This window comes from Dermacentor albipictus, chromosome 8, assembly GCF_038994185.2.
Source record: "Dermacentor albipictus isolate Rhodes 1998 colony chromosome 8, USDA_Dalb.pri_finalv2, whole genome shotgun sequence".
Lineage (NCBI taxonomy): Eukaryota > Metazoa > Arthropoda > Arachnida > Ixodida > Ixodidae > Dermacentor > Dermacentor albipictus.
In genome coordinates, this window is record NC_091828.1 from 68357520 (window position 1) to 68374868 (window position 17349).

The 17349-nt window shown below is 46.1% G+C and overlaps 1 protein-coding gene across 14 annotated transcripts in view; it reads left to right on the plus strand.

Annotated features, from left to right (window-relative positions):
- The window catches only part of LOC135914514 (uncharacterized), a 54587-nt gene extending 41868 nt beyond the window's left edge, over positions 1-12719 (plus strand). For 10 of the 14 annotated variants that reach the window (XM_065447404.1, XM_070523544.1, XM_065447403.1 and 7 more), the window contains 5 exons: positions 744-819; positions 4422-4569; positions 9796-9827; positions 12031-12141; positions 12430-12719. In XM_065447404.1, the coding sequence (XP_065303476.1) occupies positions 4529-4569; positions 9796-9827; positions 12031-12141; positions 12430-12683 (438 nt within the window). In that variant the 5' untranslated portion in view covers positions 744-819; positions 4422-4528 and the 3' untranslated portion in view covers positions 12684-12719. Of the gene's footprint in view, positions 1-743; positions 820-4421; positions 4570-8911; positions 9064-9795; positions 9828-12030; positions 12142-12429 lie in introns of all 14 variants that reach the window. The other 4 variants (XR_011507961.1, XR_010568331.1, XR_011507962.1 and 1 more) reach the window with 2 other exon arrangements.
- The last annotated feature ends 4630 nt before the right edge of the window (positions 12720-17349 follow it).

Here is a 17349-nt window from a genome sequence, read left to right on the forward strand (position 1 = left end):
GTCCTTGGTGCTGGCAGGCTTGAATGATGCAGTTGAAATTATCAGGTTTCAGGTCTGCGAGCAACACAACGCTACGAGAAACGCCGCAGTTGGCGACTCCTGAACAATCTGGACCGCCAGATGTTCTTAACGTGCATTTATATGAGCGTTTCATTTGCACTCTTGTAGCCGTAGAAATGCGGGCGCCCAGGCCATAAAGTGAATCTCCAGTCTTGTTCTCAAGAGGAAAAGGCTATATGCCCCTGTGCCACTACGGTCGGTCGATCCTTCAATAGCGACAATTTCCCGAAGCAAATGCTTCAGGATGCATGCCAACTAAAGCGTTGTTTAGTGTTTATATTGCAGGCACTGATTTCCGCCAGCGGCAATCACGTGCAGTCGGAAATGTTTTTGCCGCCTCACCAACATTAGGTGTTCTTTTTTTGAAGTCATTTACGGGTAAAAAGGTGCAAGATACGCCTTGGTAAATCTATGGATCTAGCATTTTCCTGAGAAATAAAGGGTCGCAGATAGTGGCATTGCCGGCAGTAAGGGCGGTATTCGTGCGCATAGAAAATGGAGAAAAGCTGTTGTTTTGCAGATATGTGAAGTAAATTGGAACTTAGGCATAAGGTGTTAATTATTCTGTGTGCTCGCGCCAAGCTTTTGCTTTGCGCTGTCCTAGTTGAACGCCGTCATCATCGCGAGAAATTCGGAACATTGTTCACTGTTCTCACAAGTAAACTCGCCTTTCTCTCAACCAGGAGCCCCCGGCCGGAATGAAGGCAATATCCGGTGGATTGCTAATCGTGATCGCTAGATTCCAGGGAATCGCCGACGGTGAGTCACTTTGATAACACTGCATTTTTCGACACAAAGGAGTTGTGAATCATTTTTGAACAATACTCGGCTATATATATTTCCACAACCGTTCAAATACCGTCCGAACCATGTTGCAAGAATGTTGTCCAAATGTAGCACTTAGATATTTGAAACGTAATATGTACCTATATTGTGACATAAAGGGTGGGCGAAATTTACAAATATATGCAGAAAATTCACATCCAAGATAGCACAATAACAAGCACGAACGTGTTTTTCCGAATATCATCGTCGTCCTTCCGAGTGGTTTCTTCAGAATGCGGGGATGGCCTGTAGGATATTACCGCCGGCGGTTGGAGTACCGTATAGGCACCTACAAGGAAAGGGTTCTAGGCTGAAACGTACGGCGTGAGACGGCACACACGCATGATGTCGGTGGACGAAAATGAAAATGACGAGTGACCATCCAACGGAGTGATTAAATATGTGAACTCTGGCGTAGCTGGCGCGGTACCTGTTAGGGCCTGGAGTAGGGGGAAAGTTTCGAAGACGGGCAGACGTGGTGGCGAGGCGTCCAAAAAGAATCGAGGATCCTGGTTTCAAGTGAGTGGTTCTGTGATTGCTATCGTAACGTGCCTTTTCAGTCATGTACCAGGCAGAGAGACGGTGCTGCGCAATGTGACGAACCGTTTGAGTACTAGCATAGCGTCGCGGGAATGTTCTGCAGAAGCATGCGTAGATGATGGAAGTACTGTTTCAAAATACAACGGGGATAGCGGCCAAAGAACATTCTGCGGGTGGTAGGCAGGGGTTAGTTTGCAACGCGTGGAACGCGAGCGAAGAATATCATCGAAAACTTGTGAGCGCGATCTGTCAGCAGCTGCCGTGGAGCGCCGTTGTCGGGGATGACGTCGTGAAGCAGCAAATCTTCAACCTCAGGGGCGCAACAAATCGGCAGTACTAGTGTGATGGCTCATAGTATCGCGTAGCCAGTGACCCACTTCTTCCCAGAAATGCTCGTCGGAAATGGTCCAACGAGGACATGGCCGATGCTGTATAACGGACTAGTGGGAACGCGTATAGGCTGAAGTGGGCCGGCAGGCTGCAAGGGCGAACGCTTGCGGCGTTGGAAGGACTAGCAACTGGCAACGTATCGGTGCACAGAACGGTAAAGGCCTGGGCAGAAGAACCAACGCCGCACGTGGGCGTATTTACGGGATACTCTGATGTGGCCGTTTTTTGGGGCATCGTGTAGCTGGTGGAGAATAGTACGGAAGGTCGTAGCTCCTACAAGCAGAAACTCGGGACCACCGGTGTTGGTACTGCGACTGTAGAGAATATTGTCGCGGAGAACGAACAGCTGAGGGATGTGTCGGTGTGATTGGAGCATGGACTATCGGCGACGGACCACAAGTCAGCTGTGGACTGCCTGTAAAACCCGAGCCGGAGATGGTAATGACGCAGAGGCCGGAATCGTTGGCAGTGGAGTCTGAAGGGTCCGCGGGATCATGCGATAGGCAATCGGCGTCTTGGTGCATGGCGCCGGCCTTGTATAGGATATCAATGCTATATTTTTGAAGCTTTTAGCACCCAGTGACCAAGTCGTTCTGTCGGGCTTGTTCCTCGGAATTTTGAGAATGACAGCCTACAAAGAAATGTCGTGAAACAGAACACCGATAGCGAATGCCTTTTATATTTGAGAAGATTTAAATATTAAAAGTGCGAAACATTAACGGAAACGCGAAAACGATGCAATTGTTTGGCGCGGCTGTGGACAACCTCCAGGATCGGCCAACCCTAGAGGCTGCGTTTCCTCCAAGAGGCTCGCCTTCGTGCATAGTCTTTGCCGCAACCGTTTGCCAGTAAACAATTCGGTTACATAAGGTGCAGTTACTGGGAAGCGCGAGTAGCAGTCGGGGGTTTTTGAATGCTGTCCCGTTCCACTCTTAAGAGGAAGCTTTAGCTTGGGCCCATTTCCTCCGCAGCCTACTTAAATTCACGTGAAACGCAAGAACGTTTTACTCAGATAACCCCTGGAACCATATTATGTAAATGTGGTGGATGTGAGGGAGAAAGTTAAGCCCTAGTGACTCTCGGAATCAGAATTTAGTTAAAAAGATTGTTTAAAATTCGAGAGCTTGAAAAAAAAAGAATAGAACGACAAAGTTTACAAGTTATTATCTCTGCATCAAGAAAGATAGCGCGGTTATGTAAACGGCACGTATTAGGTCATTGAAAGCGGACAAATTGTATATGTCATTTTGTATCTTACGTAAATTTGTCACGTTCTCTTAGAGGGCTCTGCAATAGCTGTATTCCCATATTACTACATTTTTTCAGAATCATGTGTAACATATCAATTTTTTCCGATTTAGATGTGGTACGAGATGCAGTTCAGGCAATTGTGAGATCATTTATCCTTGCCGAGGCAGAGGTGTAAGCTTGATAGTTTCGGTTTCTGAAAATTTGCGTTTTTTTTTCTAATTTTGAATAAAAAGCTGATATAAATCAAACAATTGAAACCTTAAGTAACTAGATTTTAAGTTTTTCTTTTGTACGCAAGAAATATAATCCAATTTGGCGCCGTAATTGCCGAGAAAAATGAATTAATCATTCACATGTATTTAGATAGGAGCACCCGAGCTAAAGCTTCCTTAAAGGCAACTTAAAGACAAAGTAGGCGCACTTCGAGTTTTTTTGATGTTGCTGCTCGTAGAATATCCTAACGCCTTAGATTTCAAGTTCTTGCGCCACCTACCCAGATAATTTTGACAGGCGTGTTCTCGAAGCTAAGCTGTTTATATGAGAAGCTTGTTGTATATGAGAGCGCCGTGAAGTAGTAGCTCAAAGTGCTTTCGCGATATTAACCGTGTTGTGCGCGAAAGGAGAACAAATTCCTACGTCCTGTATAAACATTGGCCAACATAAATACTACAGTGTTATTCAGCGTAGCCACAACCGAGTTGGCCTTTTTCTTGGAAAAAAAGCACACCCATTAAGGTACTTTTTCTTTCCGTGTTCAGATAAGTACACCATCTTCACCTCGCTCCTTTGTAACGTTGTAGTTCAAGAAGGTGTCACAAAATTGAAGAAAATATACTTAGTGCTTTTTTATTTGAAATCCTGATTCAGTGAGATCTTCCACTGGCAGGGGAACAACTATTGATTCCGGGTGCCTCCTCCTAAAATGTGGTCTTCTTGCGTAAAATTTGAAACAACTTTCTGGAGATGAACACATTGCGCGGAAAAACAGTTGCTTCACGTCAGCATTCCTTGCGCTTCTGCATTTCTTGCACTTTAAATGATGCAGTGGAAATCATAGCGTCTATCATCCCAAGGCCACGTACTGGGTCTAACGGCACGCCGAAGTGAGCAAAAAAAAAATGTGGTTTCACATATGGCAAAGCCATAAACTTATTACGAGGTACCCCCGTTGTGGGGGCTACGGAAAAATAATTCACACCACCTGGGTTTCACTGCATGCACCTAAAGCACGAAAGAAGAGCGCTTTTACATTCGTTAAATACATTACATTAGCTAAATATATCTTGACTCTCTGAGGGTGACCGAAGGAATTCACTGATGCGAATGCACGACCTAAACCTTTGCATCGCTAACAGGTGATCCTAAAGCACCACCTGGATAATTGGAAGTTAATGGAGATGGCTCTTGGAAGCCTCCGCCAGGAAGATGGGTGGCAGCGCTGAAAAGGCCAAGCGTGGCTTTCATGACGACGTGGAGCAGTTCTTCAGAGACCTCGCTCTACAGGTGAGTAGCTACTACAGACGCTGCATAGATTTTCCTAACACCTGCCTGATGCGGGACACATTGTCTAAGCGCATTAACCTGTATAAAGATAGTGCTAGATAGATGGGCGGTCCTTACACACAGCGCATAATGCGGAATGTTTGAAACCAGCCCCGCCTCCGTGGTGCTGATTGGGCGACAGGAACAGCGTGCTACAAATCTCGGGCTCCTTGTTTGGAATTTGTGTTGTGTCGGCCAGCTACATGAACGTGTCGTTTGCTTAAGCGCTATTTAATGGCCCATATTAACAAACAGAAACGAAACTACCAGTCATGCAGTTCCCATATTTGTTCAATCGCATACGCCACTCAAATAAAACAATTGAGCTTTTGAGAAACTTTGCTGCAGGTGACCTTTAACAGTGGCGCCAGGCATCGCGTTAGAACAACGTGATACTATGCCGCAACGTAGTTCTTGCTCATGTAGTGTTTATATTACCAACGCCCGTCTTCGGAGCTAAATAAAGATCAGAACGTCAGAGCCTTTTCAGCTCTAACCATCATAAATGATGAAAGTTTGCCGATTACCTACGAAATGTGAAAATGTGTATACCTTAATGAAAGGTCCCATGTTTTAGCGCACTGGTAAGGATAGTGCTACCAAATGAGGTTCGTCCTCGGTTAAGTGCTACATATGCGGGAGCAAATTGCATATATGAACTACCATGCACCAAGATTTAAGTAATGCAATTGCCGCATAATATAGGTAATTAGGTAGTTTACGTAAATGGCCAGGTAACTTAGTTTGCCTTCGTTTGGAGATACTCAGATTATTTTTTGCGTTCTGCCTAATTGCATAAAAAATCTTAATCAATGAGTAGTAAACTTCTCAAACACCATAATTAGATGAAAAGTGTCAAAGAGAAAGTTGTAGAGTAACATCAAGTACTCCCGATACAGCTTTCGGTTTATTATTACATCGTCTTACAAAAAAGTGTGTTGTCCGAGCAGGAAAGAAGCCCGCGAATACACGCAAAATTGCCGCGCGCCTGGACGCTCGAAGTGTGTATATATATATATATATATATATATATATATATATATATATATATATATATATATATATATATATATATATATATATATATATATATATATATATATATATATATATATATATATATATATATATATATATATATATATATATATATATATATATATATAAAACATCATTTAATGCACTGAAGACCAAAAGTAATGGCAACGCCAATGCATTTCTCCGCAAACTTCTAGAATTATCTCCAAACTGGTGTCATGCTGAGAATTCGTTCCAAGTGGATCCGCCTTGCGAACTAGTCAGCTAGAATTTGTATATTGCAGTGTGGGTCGCAAGATAATAAGTTAGAATGTCAATTAGCGAATCTTCGTGAATTAGTCGGTTATCCATTTTAATTTCTGTGCAAGTAGTGTCCGTTGTTCCGAGTAGACCGCCTCGTGAAATACAGAATACTTTAAGAATTTTCGAAAGTTTTCGCTGGACCACCCTGTCTATATGAACCAAGTGCCTCTGCACATTGACAATCAATATACAGACATTTAGCGGTTCATTTATCAACGCTTCGGCTGGTGCCCGGTCTTCATCGAGAGTGAGATTGCAAGCACGCATAGCTCAACTGTGAGAATGAACCACAATAAAGAAGCAAAAAAGAAGAAAGCAGGGCGTGATGCACACCAACAGGCGCACGTTCACTAAGATCAAAAAACGACATCGCAGGGACCTTATGAGCACAAACACGCGTACATTCACTAGCGTCCACAAGGAAGGGGAGCGAGAAATATAAGACGGAATGACGCAGCCACAGAAATGCAGCGGAGAGCGGTGACAGGTTAGCATACAGCTTGCGAGAGGTCGCAACTATTGTTCTGTGTTTGAAGTGAACTGCAACTTTTTTGACATCTCGAGGATGGTCAATACAACCCCACTTGTTTCTAGCATACCCCTACTGTGACCTCCATTAACCTCTGCATTCCTTTGCATAAGTGCATTACTGGATGCGATGGTGAGTGCAGTGCAGCACTAGGGAAGGAAAGATATCAGAGGGGCCGAATTAATGGAGTATGAAACAAATCTCGAAAGAATGAGGGGTAATGGACGTTCAATCAAAGCCATTGTGAAAACCAATAAATATGTGCATATTCTGTATGCGGCACGTGTAGATCTGTGTGTGAGTGCGTTGCTACGTACCATTATATGCTGAGCGATGCTGTCATAGCTTACGAAGATATGAAGCCAATAATGATTCCATAAGTCAGTTGTTTTGATTACGCTGAAACGTGTTATGGGACTACACATCCTGCTTTACAATGCTGCAGTTCCACATTTTGCACGTAATAACAAAGTTGTCAGGAAATAAACGATCTACAGCTATAGGCTACTAAAGCCATATGGCATAGTGGCTATGGAGGAATGAAGACAATACACTTGATATCCAGGCAAAGAGTATGAGAAATTATTTGTAACATTGTGCGATACAGAGCGCCATTTAACGAAAATAAACAGCGACAAGGTAGATACGAGCACACGTTAGCAGCAGCGAGCTTGCACCAAAGTGATAACACAGCGAGTGGCAATGAGTCGGCCGACTTCTGTACGCGGCCCCTGCCTGAATAACGTTGTGGTTGCAACGTCGTGCGTAACCGACGCAATGGAGAACAGACTAGGCCTTTCTTGTGCGCAGAAGTTGAAAATGACACTGAGAATGGCACGACGAACAAAAGAGCGAGACGCGATACGCGCGACGTTGAGGGACCGGTAAACAGTTGTGGAGATTATAGACCTGATGAGCGTAGCTCGTATATTATAGCTGACATTAAGCGGAAGAAATTCAGTTGCGCACCGCATGTTATGTGTCGCGCACATAACGAGTATCAAAGAATGAATGCCGGAGGCGAAACAAGCGTAGTGGGGTACTGCAGAGAACTACGTGGTGGGATAAGATGTTGTGAGCTGCTACAAGGCAGGGAAAGCGGGAAATTGCTAGGAGAGGCCGGCCTCCTTTAGTGGACATAAATATGTTGGCTATAGTAAATAATTTATATCGTTTGACTACAGTAAATAATTTATATCGGCATAGATATTTGGGCTTGCTGGTGTGAAAATTTTTTGGGCTGAAGGAGGCCTTGACATTTTCCCGTCACTCGCTTTGAGGATCATGTTGGCTCGCAGTTGCAAGCCGACCTTGTTTTAACTCTTTCTCAATTTAGCTTTCACTTACTGGTATTGGTTAAAACCATACTTCGCGGAAAAGTGTGCCGTGGGCATTCTTTTTTTTTGTTTGGTTGAAATCGCAACTGCTGAAGTTTGCGCACATAAAAAAAGTAATAAAGCCAATAAAAGCCAATAAAACTGATCCCACACGCTCTCCGTTACAATTTTACTAGCTCTATAAGTACATTTATTAGTATCAGTCCCCATTTGTTACTTTCGCCGTGCTTTCGAAAGGAAAAGCCGAGAATGTGGCAAAATGTCTCGTCGGCGCCACGTAGTGTGGTAGCGTGGCGAGGTGCGAAAACACAAGGCAAAGGCATCGTTCCTTCTACTTTTACCGCTACCATGAGTGTTCTTCTTTATTTTGATCTTCCTGGTAGCACACCCCCGAGAAATACGAGCTTGATTTGAGTTTGATGCGCATTCGCGGCAGCTATCGCAGCTCCACATGTAGTAGGAGCAAAGAGTGAGTGAGCAGTAGCACGACAAGCCTATGAGATTTCTTCCCCATTGCTCTGCTTGAGATCACTACCGACGCCTAATAAGGAGGAAATGTACAAGGGGTGTGCAGGCAGTAGAAGGAACGCTCTCAACTTTCTTTTCTCGTTTTTTTCTGTAACTCACTTTGACGGCCGCACGAAATGTGGCCGACGAGGTTTGTACTTGCCACGAGCTTGAGTTTTCCATTTCATGAATGTTGTCGACAGTTGTGGGTATTTTGTTCCATGTCTGCTAATGCAACCCTAGGGTGCTGTAATTAAACTTGACAAACCAAATAGCTCGAACGTTAGCTCCTTTATTGCGACAAGAAACATTTCGAAGGTGAGTTTACTCTGCAGCGCAGTCTTCGAAATTATCTGGGTAACCCATCTCACCCCCAGCCATGCTCTTGTTATGTTATATAGGGTTTTGAGCTCCACATACGCTGTAAGTGTAGATGCTTCTGTAGATATACACTAGAGACCCCGGCGGCAGTCTGTAACGAACGCGCACGACAGTGTATACGTAGTAAGGAATGTTGTTTTCGTAGAAATGAACAGCTCAGAGCAGGAGGAATCAATAGAAGCTTGCGGAATATTTCCTCTCTCAACAGGTTGCTGCGAAGCGAAGGATGTTCAGGAATATCTGCAGTGGCAATGCCACTAGCCCCTGAAAGTCCTGTTACTTATATCTTGCAACAAGCCTTCATCAGTGTCCAGTGGCGCTTGGGCACCTTGTTCGTGCCACATAATGACGTACCTCAAGGTAGGCGTCGCTAACGCTGATGTCCTATAGTTTGGCCTTGATTCTAATACAACACGCACGCACGCACAGAGCAGAGACAGAAAACACAAAGGGAGCGGAACTTAAAGCGTGGTGTTTGCCGTACCTTGTTATTCTTCGCTGCAGCAGCTCTGGCCTAATTCACTATGATTTGCATTTGCAGTTGCTTTTTGGCCATTGGCTAGCTGGTTTTACTGGCATGTCCAGCATACGGGTGTGCTGGAATTTTCTCTTGCGATGATTTGTTGCGTAAGCGGCTTCTGTGAATAAACAGACGGGCGTTTTGCGCGAAACAACTACCACGTAAATTTACGCATTTCGAAATTCGATCATTGGCATCTATGCCGTGAAGTGTGTCGTTTCGCTGCTTGAATACTACTGGCATTAACTTTAATAGCCATTGTAAGCTGTGGTCTAACGGAATTTATTTATTTTTGACCGCCGTCGCTTCCCTCGATCATGCGCTTCCCATGCAGCAGCTTATTCTGATCTGAGCCTATGTAATAAAGGTAGAACGCCAACTAGGCATAGAAGAGTATTACTTAGACAAACGTATTTGACAAAAAGTCGTCTTCAGCGACGCAATCTTTGTTACTTATGTCTTAATGCTGTTTATTATCTATTTACTGTAAAGTATCTGCATATCACGCTTTGTGGAGCCCTCGCTCACCATAGCGCTTTGCCCTTCTCTTTCACTGTTTTTCTCGTTTGCAGCGCTCAGGCTTGCCGGAAGAGTTTACCGAGAAGTGAGTATCGCATTACCTGAACATTTTAAGTCCTTTGGTCAAGCGGGAAGTTGACATCTCGTCTACATCGCAAGAGGCTATAGGGAATAGAAAGTTTTATACAGGGTTCCTCTGATACAAATTTCTACGCTTGGTGGTAACTTTGCACTCGTGCCGTCAATGAATGAGAGGGCTTCGCTTGACGCAGAAAAACTACTAGCGCTGTGATAAGCTCACCTGATGGGCCGACTGAACCTGCTTTCCATCCACGTACACAGTTTCGACGACGACGTAGATGAGGTGGTTGCGTGTAAGGCGTGTTGTAGAACAGTCTTGATACTATGTTGCCCTGAGGCAAAAATTTTTCGCACATCGCCGTATGCACGTCTCTTTATTTGTGAAACACTTCAGGCACATCTGTTGTGCGGTCGCTTGAGTGACCCAGTGGATATAACGCTCTGTCGCTGAGGAGGACACAGATGCACAATTCTTTGGCAATGGCCATATTTTTATGGGAATTGCAAGCAGTATAAAAACTTTACGCGCATACGACATTGGGAATATGAATGACCTGAACCTTTGGATGTAACGATTGTACAAATGTTACAAATGAAACGAGAACGACGGTTTTCGTCATGATGACAGCTCACAAACTAGCTCGACTAGGTGAATTGTGTATGTTCATGCTTGAAAGTAAAATTCCACTCGTACAGTCAGCGAGCCAGTGACCTTCACTTCACTTGAACTAATGCTAGGGCTTTGGATAGCTCGCCTGATGCTCCCGACACTTCCTTTCGCGTGCATAGTTTTGATGAGGATGAACTTGAGGAGAAAAAGTGTATATGCATTCTCCGATCAGCGTAAATATAGAAACTTTATCCCCTCTTTTTATTGTAAGATTTTGGGCATGCGAACATCAACTGCCTCTTTCAGCTTGTTTTTATAGTATATGCCTCTGAATGGCACTTTCTAGACTTGGAAATGTCCATGTGCATTATACACTTCCATGTCTGTAACAGAAATATTCCGCGGTTGCAAATAAGGACGCGCAGTTTCCGTAGGTGTTGGTTACGATTCTAGAAATTGTCACGTTGCCAATTTACTTTCTTTCTGTTGTTTTTTTCTGCGCAATTTGTGTAGCTTTATGTAGGAATTTGTGCAGCCTACAGGAAGCTCTAGTTGGAAATATACATAAAACCAACAGTTGCCATTGCAATAAACTGCTTCCTCTGTCGCTGTAATGCCTTGTGGTGGCATGGGTAATAAATAAAAGTAAACTAAAATTTGCTTAACATGCTTCTTTGTGAAACATTTCTGTATAGTTCATAACATTTCCACATAATGTTCACCTAACACCCTGAACTTAATGTAATAGCATCTTGTACGTTTAAAGTATGCCTATGTATAATTCGTGGGCTAAATGAGACTAGTACGCTCGAAATAAGAATAAAACAGACTAAAACGCAAGAAACATTCACCTCACCCACACGGTTCTTGTATTCAAGGACCCCGTCACATTTTTTGCTGGAACTATTGAACGCCATTGAACACTGCAGTGGCACGGCCAAGTGTCATCTGCTTGGAGTGTGCACTTCTGGTGGGGTGCCTTAAATCAAAACACTGGGCCATCGGAATCTCAGAGGCCACGTCCCTGTACGGGTTTTCACCAATGTATATTTTCTGAACACAGTAGTGCAACCCGAAGCTGGTCCGCTCGCTCGGAGGCCATGCATTTGCCATTGCTTTCAAGACCATGGGATGCGCAATGACCGTGTAATGGCGTTCTCGGGGGTTATATTTCCATCATGGATTCTAATGCTGCGTATAGCAACGAAACAAATCTGAGTGGTATCTTAATCTAGCGTGGTAAATATAGGCAGCGCTAGAATTTCACTTGCTACTCATGAGCACGTAACGCATCTTTATGCTCATTTTTTTTTGTAGCAACATTGGTGTTTTCAAACGTTAACATTTCTCCTAATGCATTTTCCCTTGATGTTCTTTAAATAACATCACAAGGAAAATTACGAATCTTAAGATATCAATAAATATGTCGTTGCGAATCTATCGTACCAGATTTTAGGATTCAGTATCAGGTGTACGCGTAACTGTAGTAAAATGATCACTCCTGGATTAAAAACAGAACTTTTTATTTTTATGAAAATATTTATGAAGATAAGACTCAGTTTTGGGCGCAGTAGAAAGAGTCATGATGTTGTCGCAGGGACGCGCAGCAGAGCCAGCGGAAGAAGCAGAAAGAGTCACGTGAGCTCGGCTACTGTGCCCCGGCTTGTCATCTCTGTGGCTGTCTCCTGCATCTCGTTTCACAGTGCAAGTAAGCGCATACCTTCGTAACATCTTTGGAGGAGATGGGCAATGCACCTGAGATCACGCACCTTTCTCCATTAGCTGTGGGTAAAAAAAATATTTTATTGGTATAAAGAAATTGTGCGTGAGGCTCAATTCGCTTGAACCCCAAATAACAGATCTTTTAGCGAATTCATGCCAGTCTTGAGAAATTTGATTATATCAACGATTCTTTGTGTGGGTAAAGATTCAGAGTCAAAAGCTTCGTCTAGTGTATACAGTATGAAGAACTGTGGCGTCTTGTAAATTAACGCAGGTCCGACGGAGATTGGGGAGGTTATCGAGAAGATGAAGCAAGTTTTCGAAAGTTCTGACTTGGAGGATGAACGCGGAAGCCGCTGTGGAACGTCAGTCTGTGAGCAACGCGTTCACGCTGTGCGCTACAGGCTGCAACCCGTTGTTACTGCAGCGTTTCCTGCCTTTGACACGGGTGCTTCTCCACCAAATCGAGGATGGTGCAGCTCATCCCCTACTTCTTGCTTTTGTATGGTCACTAACTATAAGTTCTAGAACAGGTTAAGCTAATAAAATGTTCTTTCGAAAGTATATATTTGTTGTTTTAGAATAAAAGGGTGGTTATTAGAATAAAAACATTGCAGCAAAATGTTCTTTCGAACATATATATTTGTTGTTTTACGATAAAAGGTTGGTTATTAGAATAAAAAACGCACATTGCGGCAGAACTCGTAACCCTGAAAACGCGGCCTCCCCATTGCGACGACTGAAGGGAAGTGAAATTCTACGCTGGAACGATGAGCGGCAATGGAGCCAGGTGTGGAATACGGGGTTGCTCGAGCGATTACTGATGATGATAGTCTTTTGCACAACAGAGCCAGCTGTCGAAGAAGACGATGACGACAAACGTGCGAGCAGTGGCATGAGCACGTTTGAGCGGTTGCCGCCGAGACGTTTTTAAGTTCTTTTTGGAAAAGTTGTACAAAACATTTTTTCAAAATATGTTCTTACCTTTGTGCATGGGACTTCTTTGGGTCTCACGTGTGGCAACGGTAGTTCAAGGGTGCGTTACAGGTACCCGAGCCCACAGGGGTATGTGCCACTGAGCGTGGACCCACACTGCACTATCACCAGGATCGCCCCACAGGATCATTTATTGTGTCCGCAACTCGGACACACCCTTTTGCCCATATCCTATAGGCAAAAAGAGCTTCGCTTCAAAAACACTATTACAGGGCAAGAGGAGGAGGAGGAGGAGGAGGAACTTTATTATTGGAGAAACCGTTGCGCGGTTTATTCCTGGGTGGTCCCCTCTGACAGGGCTCCACCGGCGATCGCGGCTCGCCGGGCCTGGTCGAGGGTCGCCAGTTGGCTTCCCAGGTTCAGTTCGGAGAGTCTCTCCTCCCAAGACCACGTAGTGAGTGTGTGTGTTGTGACTCGTGGCGAAATTGCGTCGCCCGGACGGTCGGTGCATTCGTGTGTTATGTGCGCGAGTGTCGCTGTGTGGTTGCTACACCAGGGACATGTTCGGGACGTATAACTGTCTGGGTAGATTGCGTGTAGACGAGACAAGTGTGGGTATGTGTTAGTTTGCAGGCGGCGCCAGTCCCTTGCCTGGAGTTTATTGAGAGTTTTGTGTGGGGGACTAGCCAGCGTTGGCAGACAACTACTGTCGGAGGAAGTTATTCTCGGCCCATGGCCTGACACTGCAATTTCAATGCGTGCCACAAAAGTATTGTTGAAGTTCCTGCAGGACACCAAGCTCGACGAGCGGCTCTAGCGAGGCAACTGTCTCATGTACATAAGCACTCACCACTTCTCTTATCATCATCATCCATCCCAATACTTTCACTCCCCTTCCCTCTTCCCCAGTACAGAGTAGCAGATTAGAGCGCACTAGCTCAGGTCGACCTCTCTGTCTTTCCTATCAATAAATTCTATTCATTCATTGTGTGGGGGAGCGTATTGCGTTCTTCCGAGCCGTTGGTCCTGCAGTACTTGTTGACCTGTCGTTAATAACTCGTGGGTCGCTCGTCGGTCTGTCGGGGGCTGAAAAACGGTGTGGTCTGCCGCTCGGCTAGTGAGACCTCGAGCTGCGCAGTCCGCCTCTTCGTTGCCCCGCAGGCCTTCGTGCCCGGGGCACCAGACGATACCGTGGGTCCATTGTAGTGTGCGACCTAGGATTCGAATGGCTTGTATAGGGAGTGTTCCATTCAGGTATAAACGACAAGCCGCTTGTGAGTCAGTGAGGACACGGACGGACCTTCCCTTGCTCTCAGCGTCGCGAAGTGCGAGAGCGATTGCTGCTGCTTCTGCTGCTGCGCTGCATGTGGCGCGGATGGAGGCATGAGGCTACCAGGTTCCCCTGATTGACAACGGCGATTGTGTATTTGAGCCCGCAACGTGGCGGCGAGGGATACGGGCTAGCGTCCGTGTAGTACGTATGCGGGTCTCTGAAACAACGTTTGTGCAACATGCGGGCACGCGCTGCTCTTCTCTCCTGATTGTGGGTGGGGTGCATGTTCTTGGGGATAGGGTCTACTGCAATGTTCTCTCTAATGTGGTTAGGCAAGAGTTGTGTTTCTTCTTTGCAGTACTGAGGTGTCAGCGGGTACCCTAGCCGTTGAAGAAGGTGTCGTCCCTGTTGAGTCTTGTTGAGGCGCTCCCTCTGCGCTATGAGCGCGGCACTTGCTAGCTCCTCAAAGGTGTTGTATACGCCTAGCGCTAGTAATTTCTTTGTGCTTGTGCTTCACGGTAGCTGTAAGGCCGTTTTGTACGCCGTTCTTATAAGAGTGTCCATGCGTTCTGTCTCACTTTTGCGCTTGACTTGATACGGTAGCGCGTACGTGACACGGCTGATGACGAGGGCTTGTACCAGTCTTAAGGTTTCGTCCTCTGTGAAACCATCTTTGCTGCGCGCTACTCTGGCGATGAGTGATGCGGTGCTTCTTATAACGTGATTTAGTTTCTCTGAGGCTAGCTTTATGCCGTTGTTCTCCTGGATGTGCATACCTAGTATGCATGCGGTCGGGACGCGCTTTATAGGTTGCCCGGCAATCTCGAGATGTATTGGCGGGGCTCGATGTTCCTTAGTTTGCTTAGGCCGGACTTGAAGGTACTCCGACTTGTGTGGGGCACACCTCATTCCTGCTGTGGTTAGGTATGACTCGATGTATCCGATAGCTGTGAGTAACGTGTTTTCTCTGTCGCCGTATGAACCCTTGGTTGCCCATAGAGTGATATCGTCGGCATAGAAGGCACATCCGAGTTTTGGGATGTTTTCCAGTTGTAAAGCAAGTTTTCTAAGTCCGACATTGAAGAGGAAAGGAGATAATATTGACCCTTGCGGAGTAGCCTTCTGCGGTAGATCATATATGTCCGATTGTACGCCTGCTATGCCGATGCGAGCTTTGCGGTGGCTGAGAAAAGCCACGACATAATGGTATACTCGCTCTCCGCATCCTATGGCGGCGAGGCCATCTAGGATGGTACGAAAACACTCTTGCCCTGAGCATCGGGCAGGGCAAGAGTGTTTTCGTACAGAGGACCATTTAAGGACCAAATAAGCGTTCTCCAGTAACGCATTTAGGCTACGCCAGCCGAATTATTAGAGGTAGCTCTCAGGCACCCGTTCCTGGTTTGAGCGGGGGCGTCGAGGTTGGTGCGCGTTCGTCGTCGTCTTTCACCCATCTGGCTAGTTGGCGCGGCTCGGCTTAGTGAAGCTGTCGTGAGCATGCAAGGCGAAATTGCGCAGTTCGACAAGAGACACCTAACAAATTACGGCGATGAACTCGCTTCTCCGCCATCATGAGCGCTTTTTTTCGCATTTGGACAATCCAAAAGTTCCTCATAGAGATATTTGTGCGCTTTGGCATCTTTCCTCTGTGGGTACTTCTTGTAGGGGAATCTTGCTTCTGTGTCACCTCAAAATGTGGCTTTGCGCAAATACTGAGGAGGACGACGTGCTTTGCTTCGTCGGCTACCTAAGAGTCCGCCGAAACGGGAGCACAATTGCCTATGCACAGTCTGTGATGACGAACGTCGGTTATGTGGCGTCAGTCGTCGGCCCGTGTCGCTGAAACGCACGTCATATCGTGTTTGTCACAATGCGTGTACGGCGCTCTGCCAGTGCCACGGTAGTCTGCGACGGGAGCAGTACCTGCCACATGGGCACGCTCTGCGTATGCGCTGGCCACCTACGAACAAGAAGTTCAGTGTAATATGCAAATAAATATGTTACAATAAAAGTCATTTCCGATAGCAAGGTGTCATTACGCATTCGTCTGCAGCTGCTAAAGCAGCCTCTACCTACCCCCCCCCCCCTCCCTCCCCGTGCTCCACGCCGGGTCTTTTCAATGCCCTTGGCAGGAACCCCCCTTGTCAGGTCTGGTGGTCAAGCATAGGCAAAGAAAAACTACTGCGGAAGTCAAGGGGGGGGGATCTAACAAAATACCAGAAAAAGAACCCCATCGAATACGCGATTCTAACTGCGGTGAAGTCCGTACTTCGAATCAGTGGTACTCGACGAAATACTGTTTTTATTCCGATAGCAATTATATGTACACTCCAGGCGCATTTCTCGGTCGCCGTCGGCGCCTCCTTGAGGTTCCGTATATAAAGTCCAAGGGCGATAAAATTGTCGCCGTGCGCCGTGTACTGTATGTGCGAGTGAAAGCGTGCGAGGGATCTCACGCGCGCAAGCGACGAAAACGGGTGGTAGAGCGCCCTCTTCGAGCTCCGAAACGCATGTACCGCAGGTGCGTCCGAACGCTGGGAAACTCGTCATGTGGCAAAGGGGCCACTCTTTCATGCTTCTTTCGGGACACGCTGCGCCATCGAGTCGCACTGCCGAAAAGTCCTAGCAATGTTTCTCGGACGAGAAATGTGGCGCGCTGGTGCCTGCGAGCGCTGAGCATTACTGAGGATGGTTCCCTCTCTTGACGCGCACTCTGTGGCACATACTCAGCGACCAAATTTGGCGAGAGGTTCATTGAAGAGCGGCACATGCCTAGAGTATTCATGGCACTGCTCGCTAAAGCGTTGGCGGGAAGGATGCTCATCCAAAAGCGGCACATACACAATGCAGTTGTGACGCAGCCTGCTAAATCGTCGGGTTGGTGTCCTTCAAGAACCTGTGTGACGTGCGTTCAGTTCCGTCCAGCATCGGAGAAATTTAAGAGATCGTTTTTTCCGTCGTCGTAGGGTGTCAAATTCGCAGTGG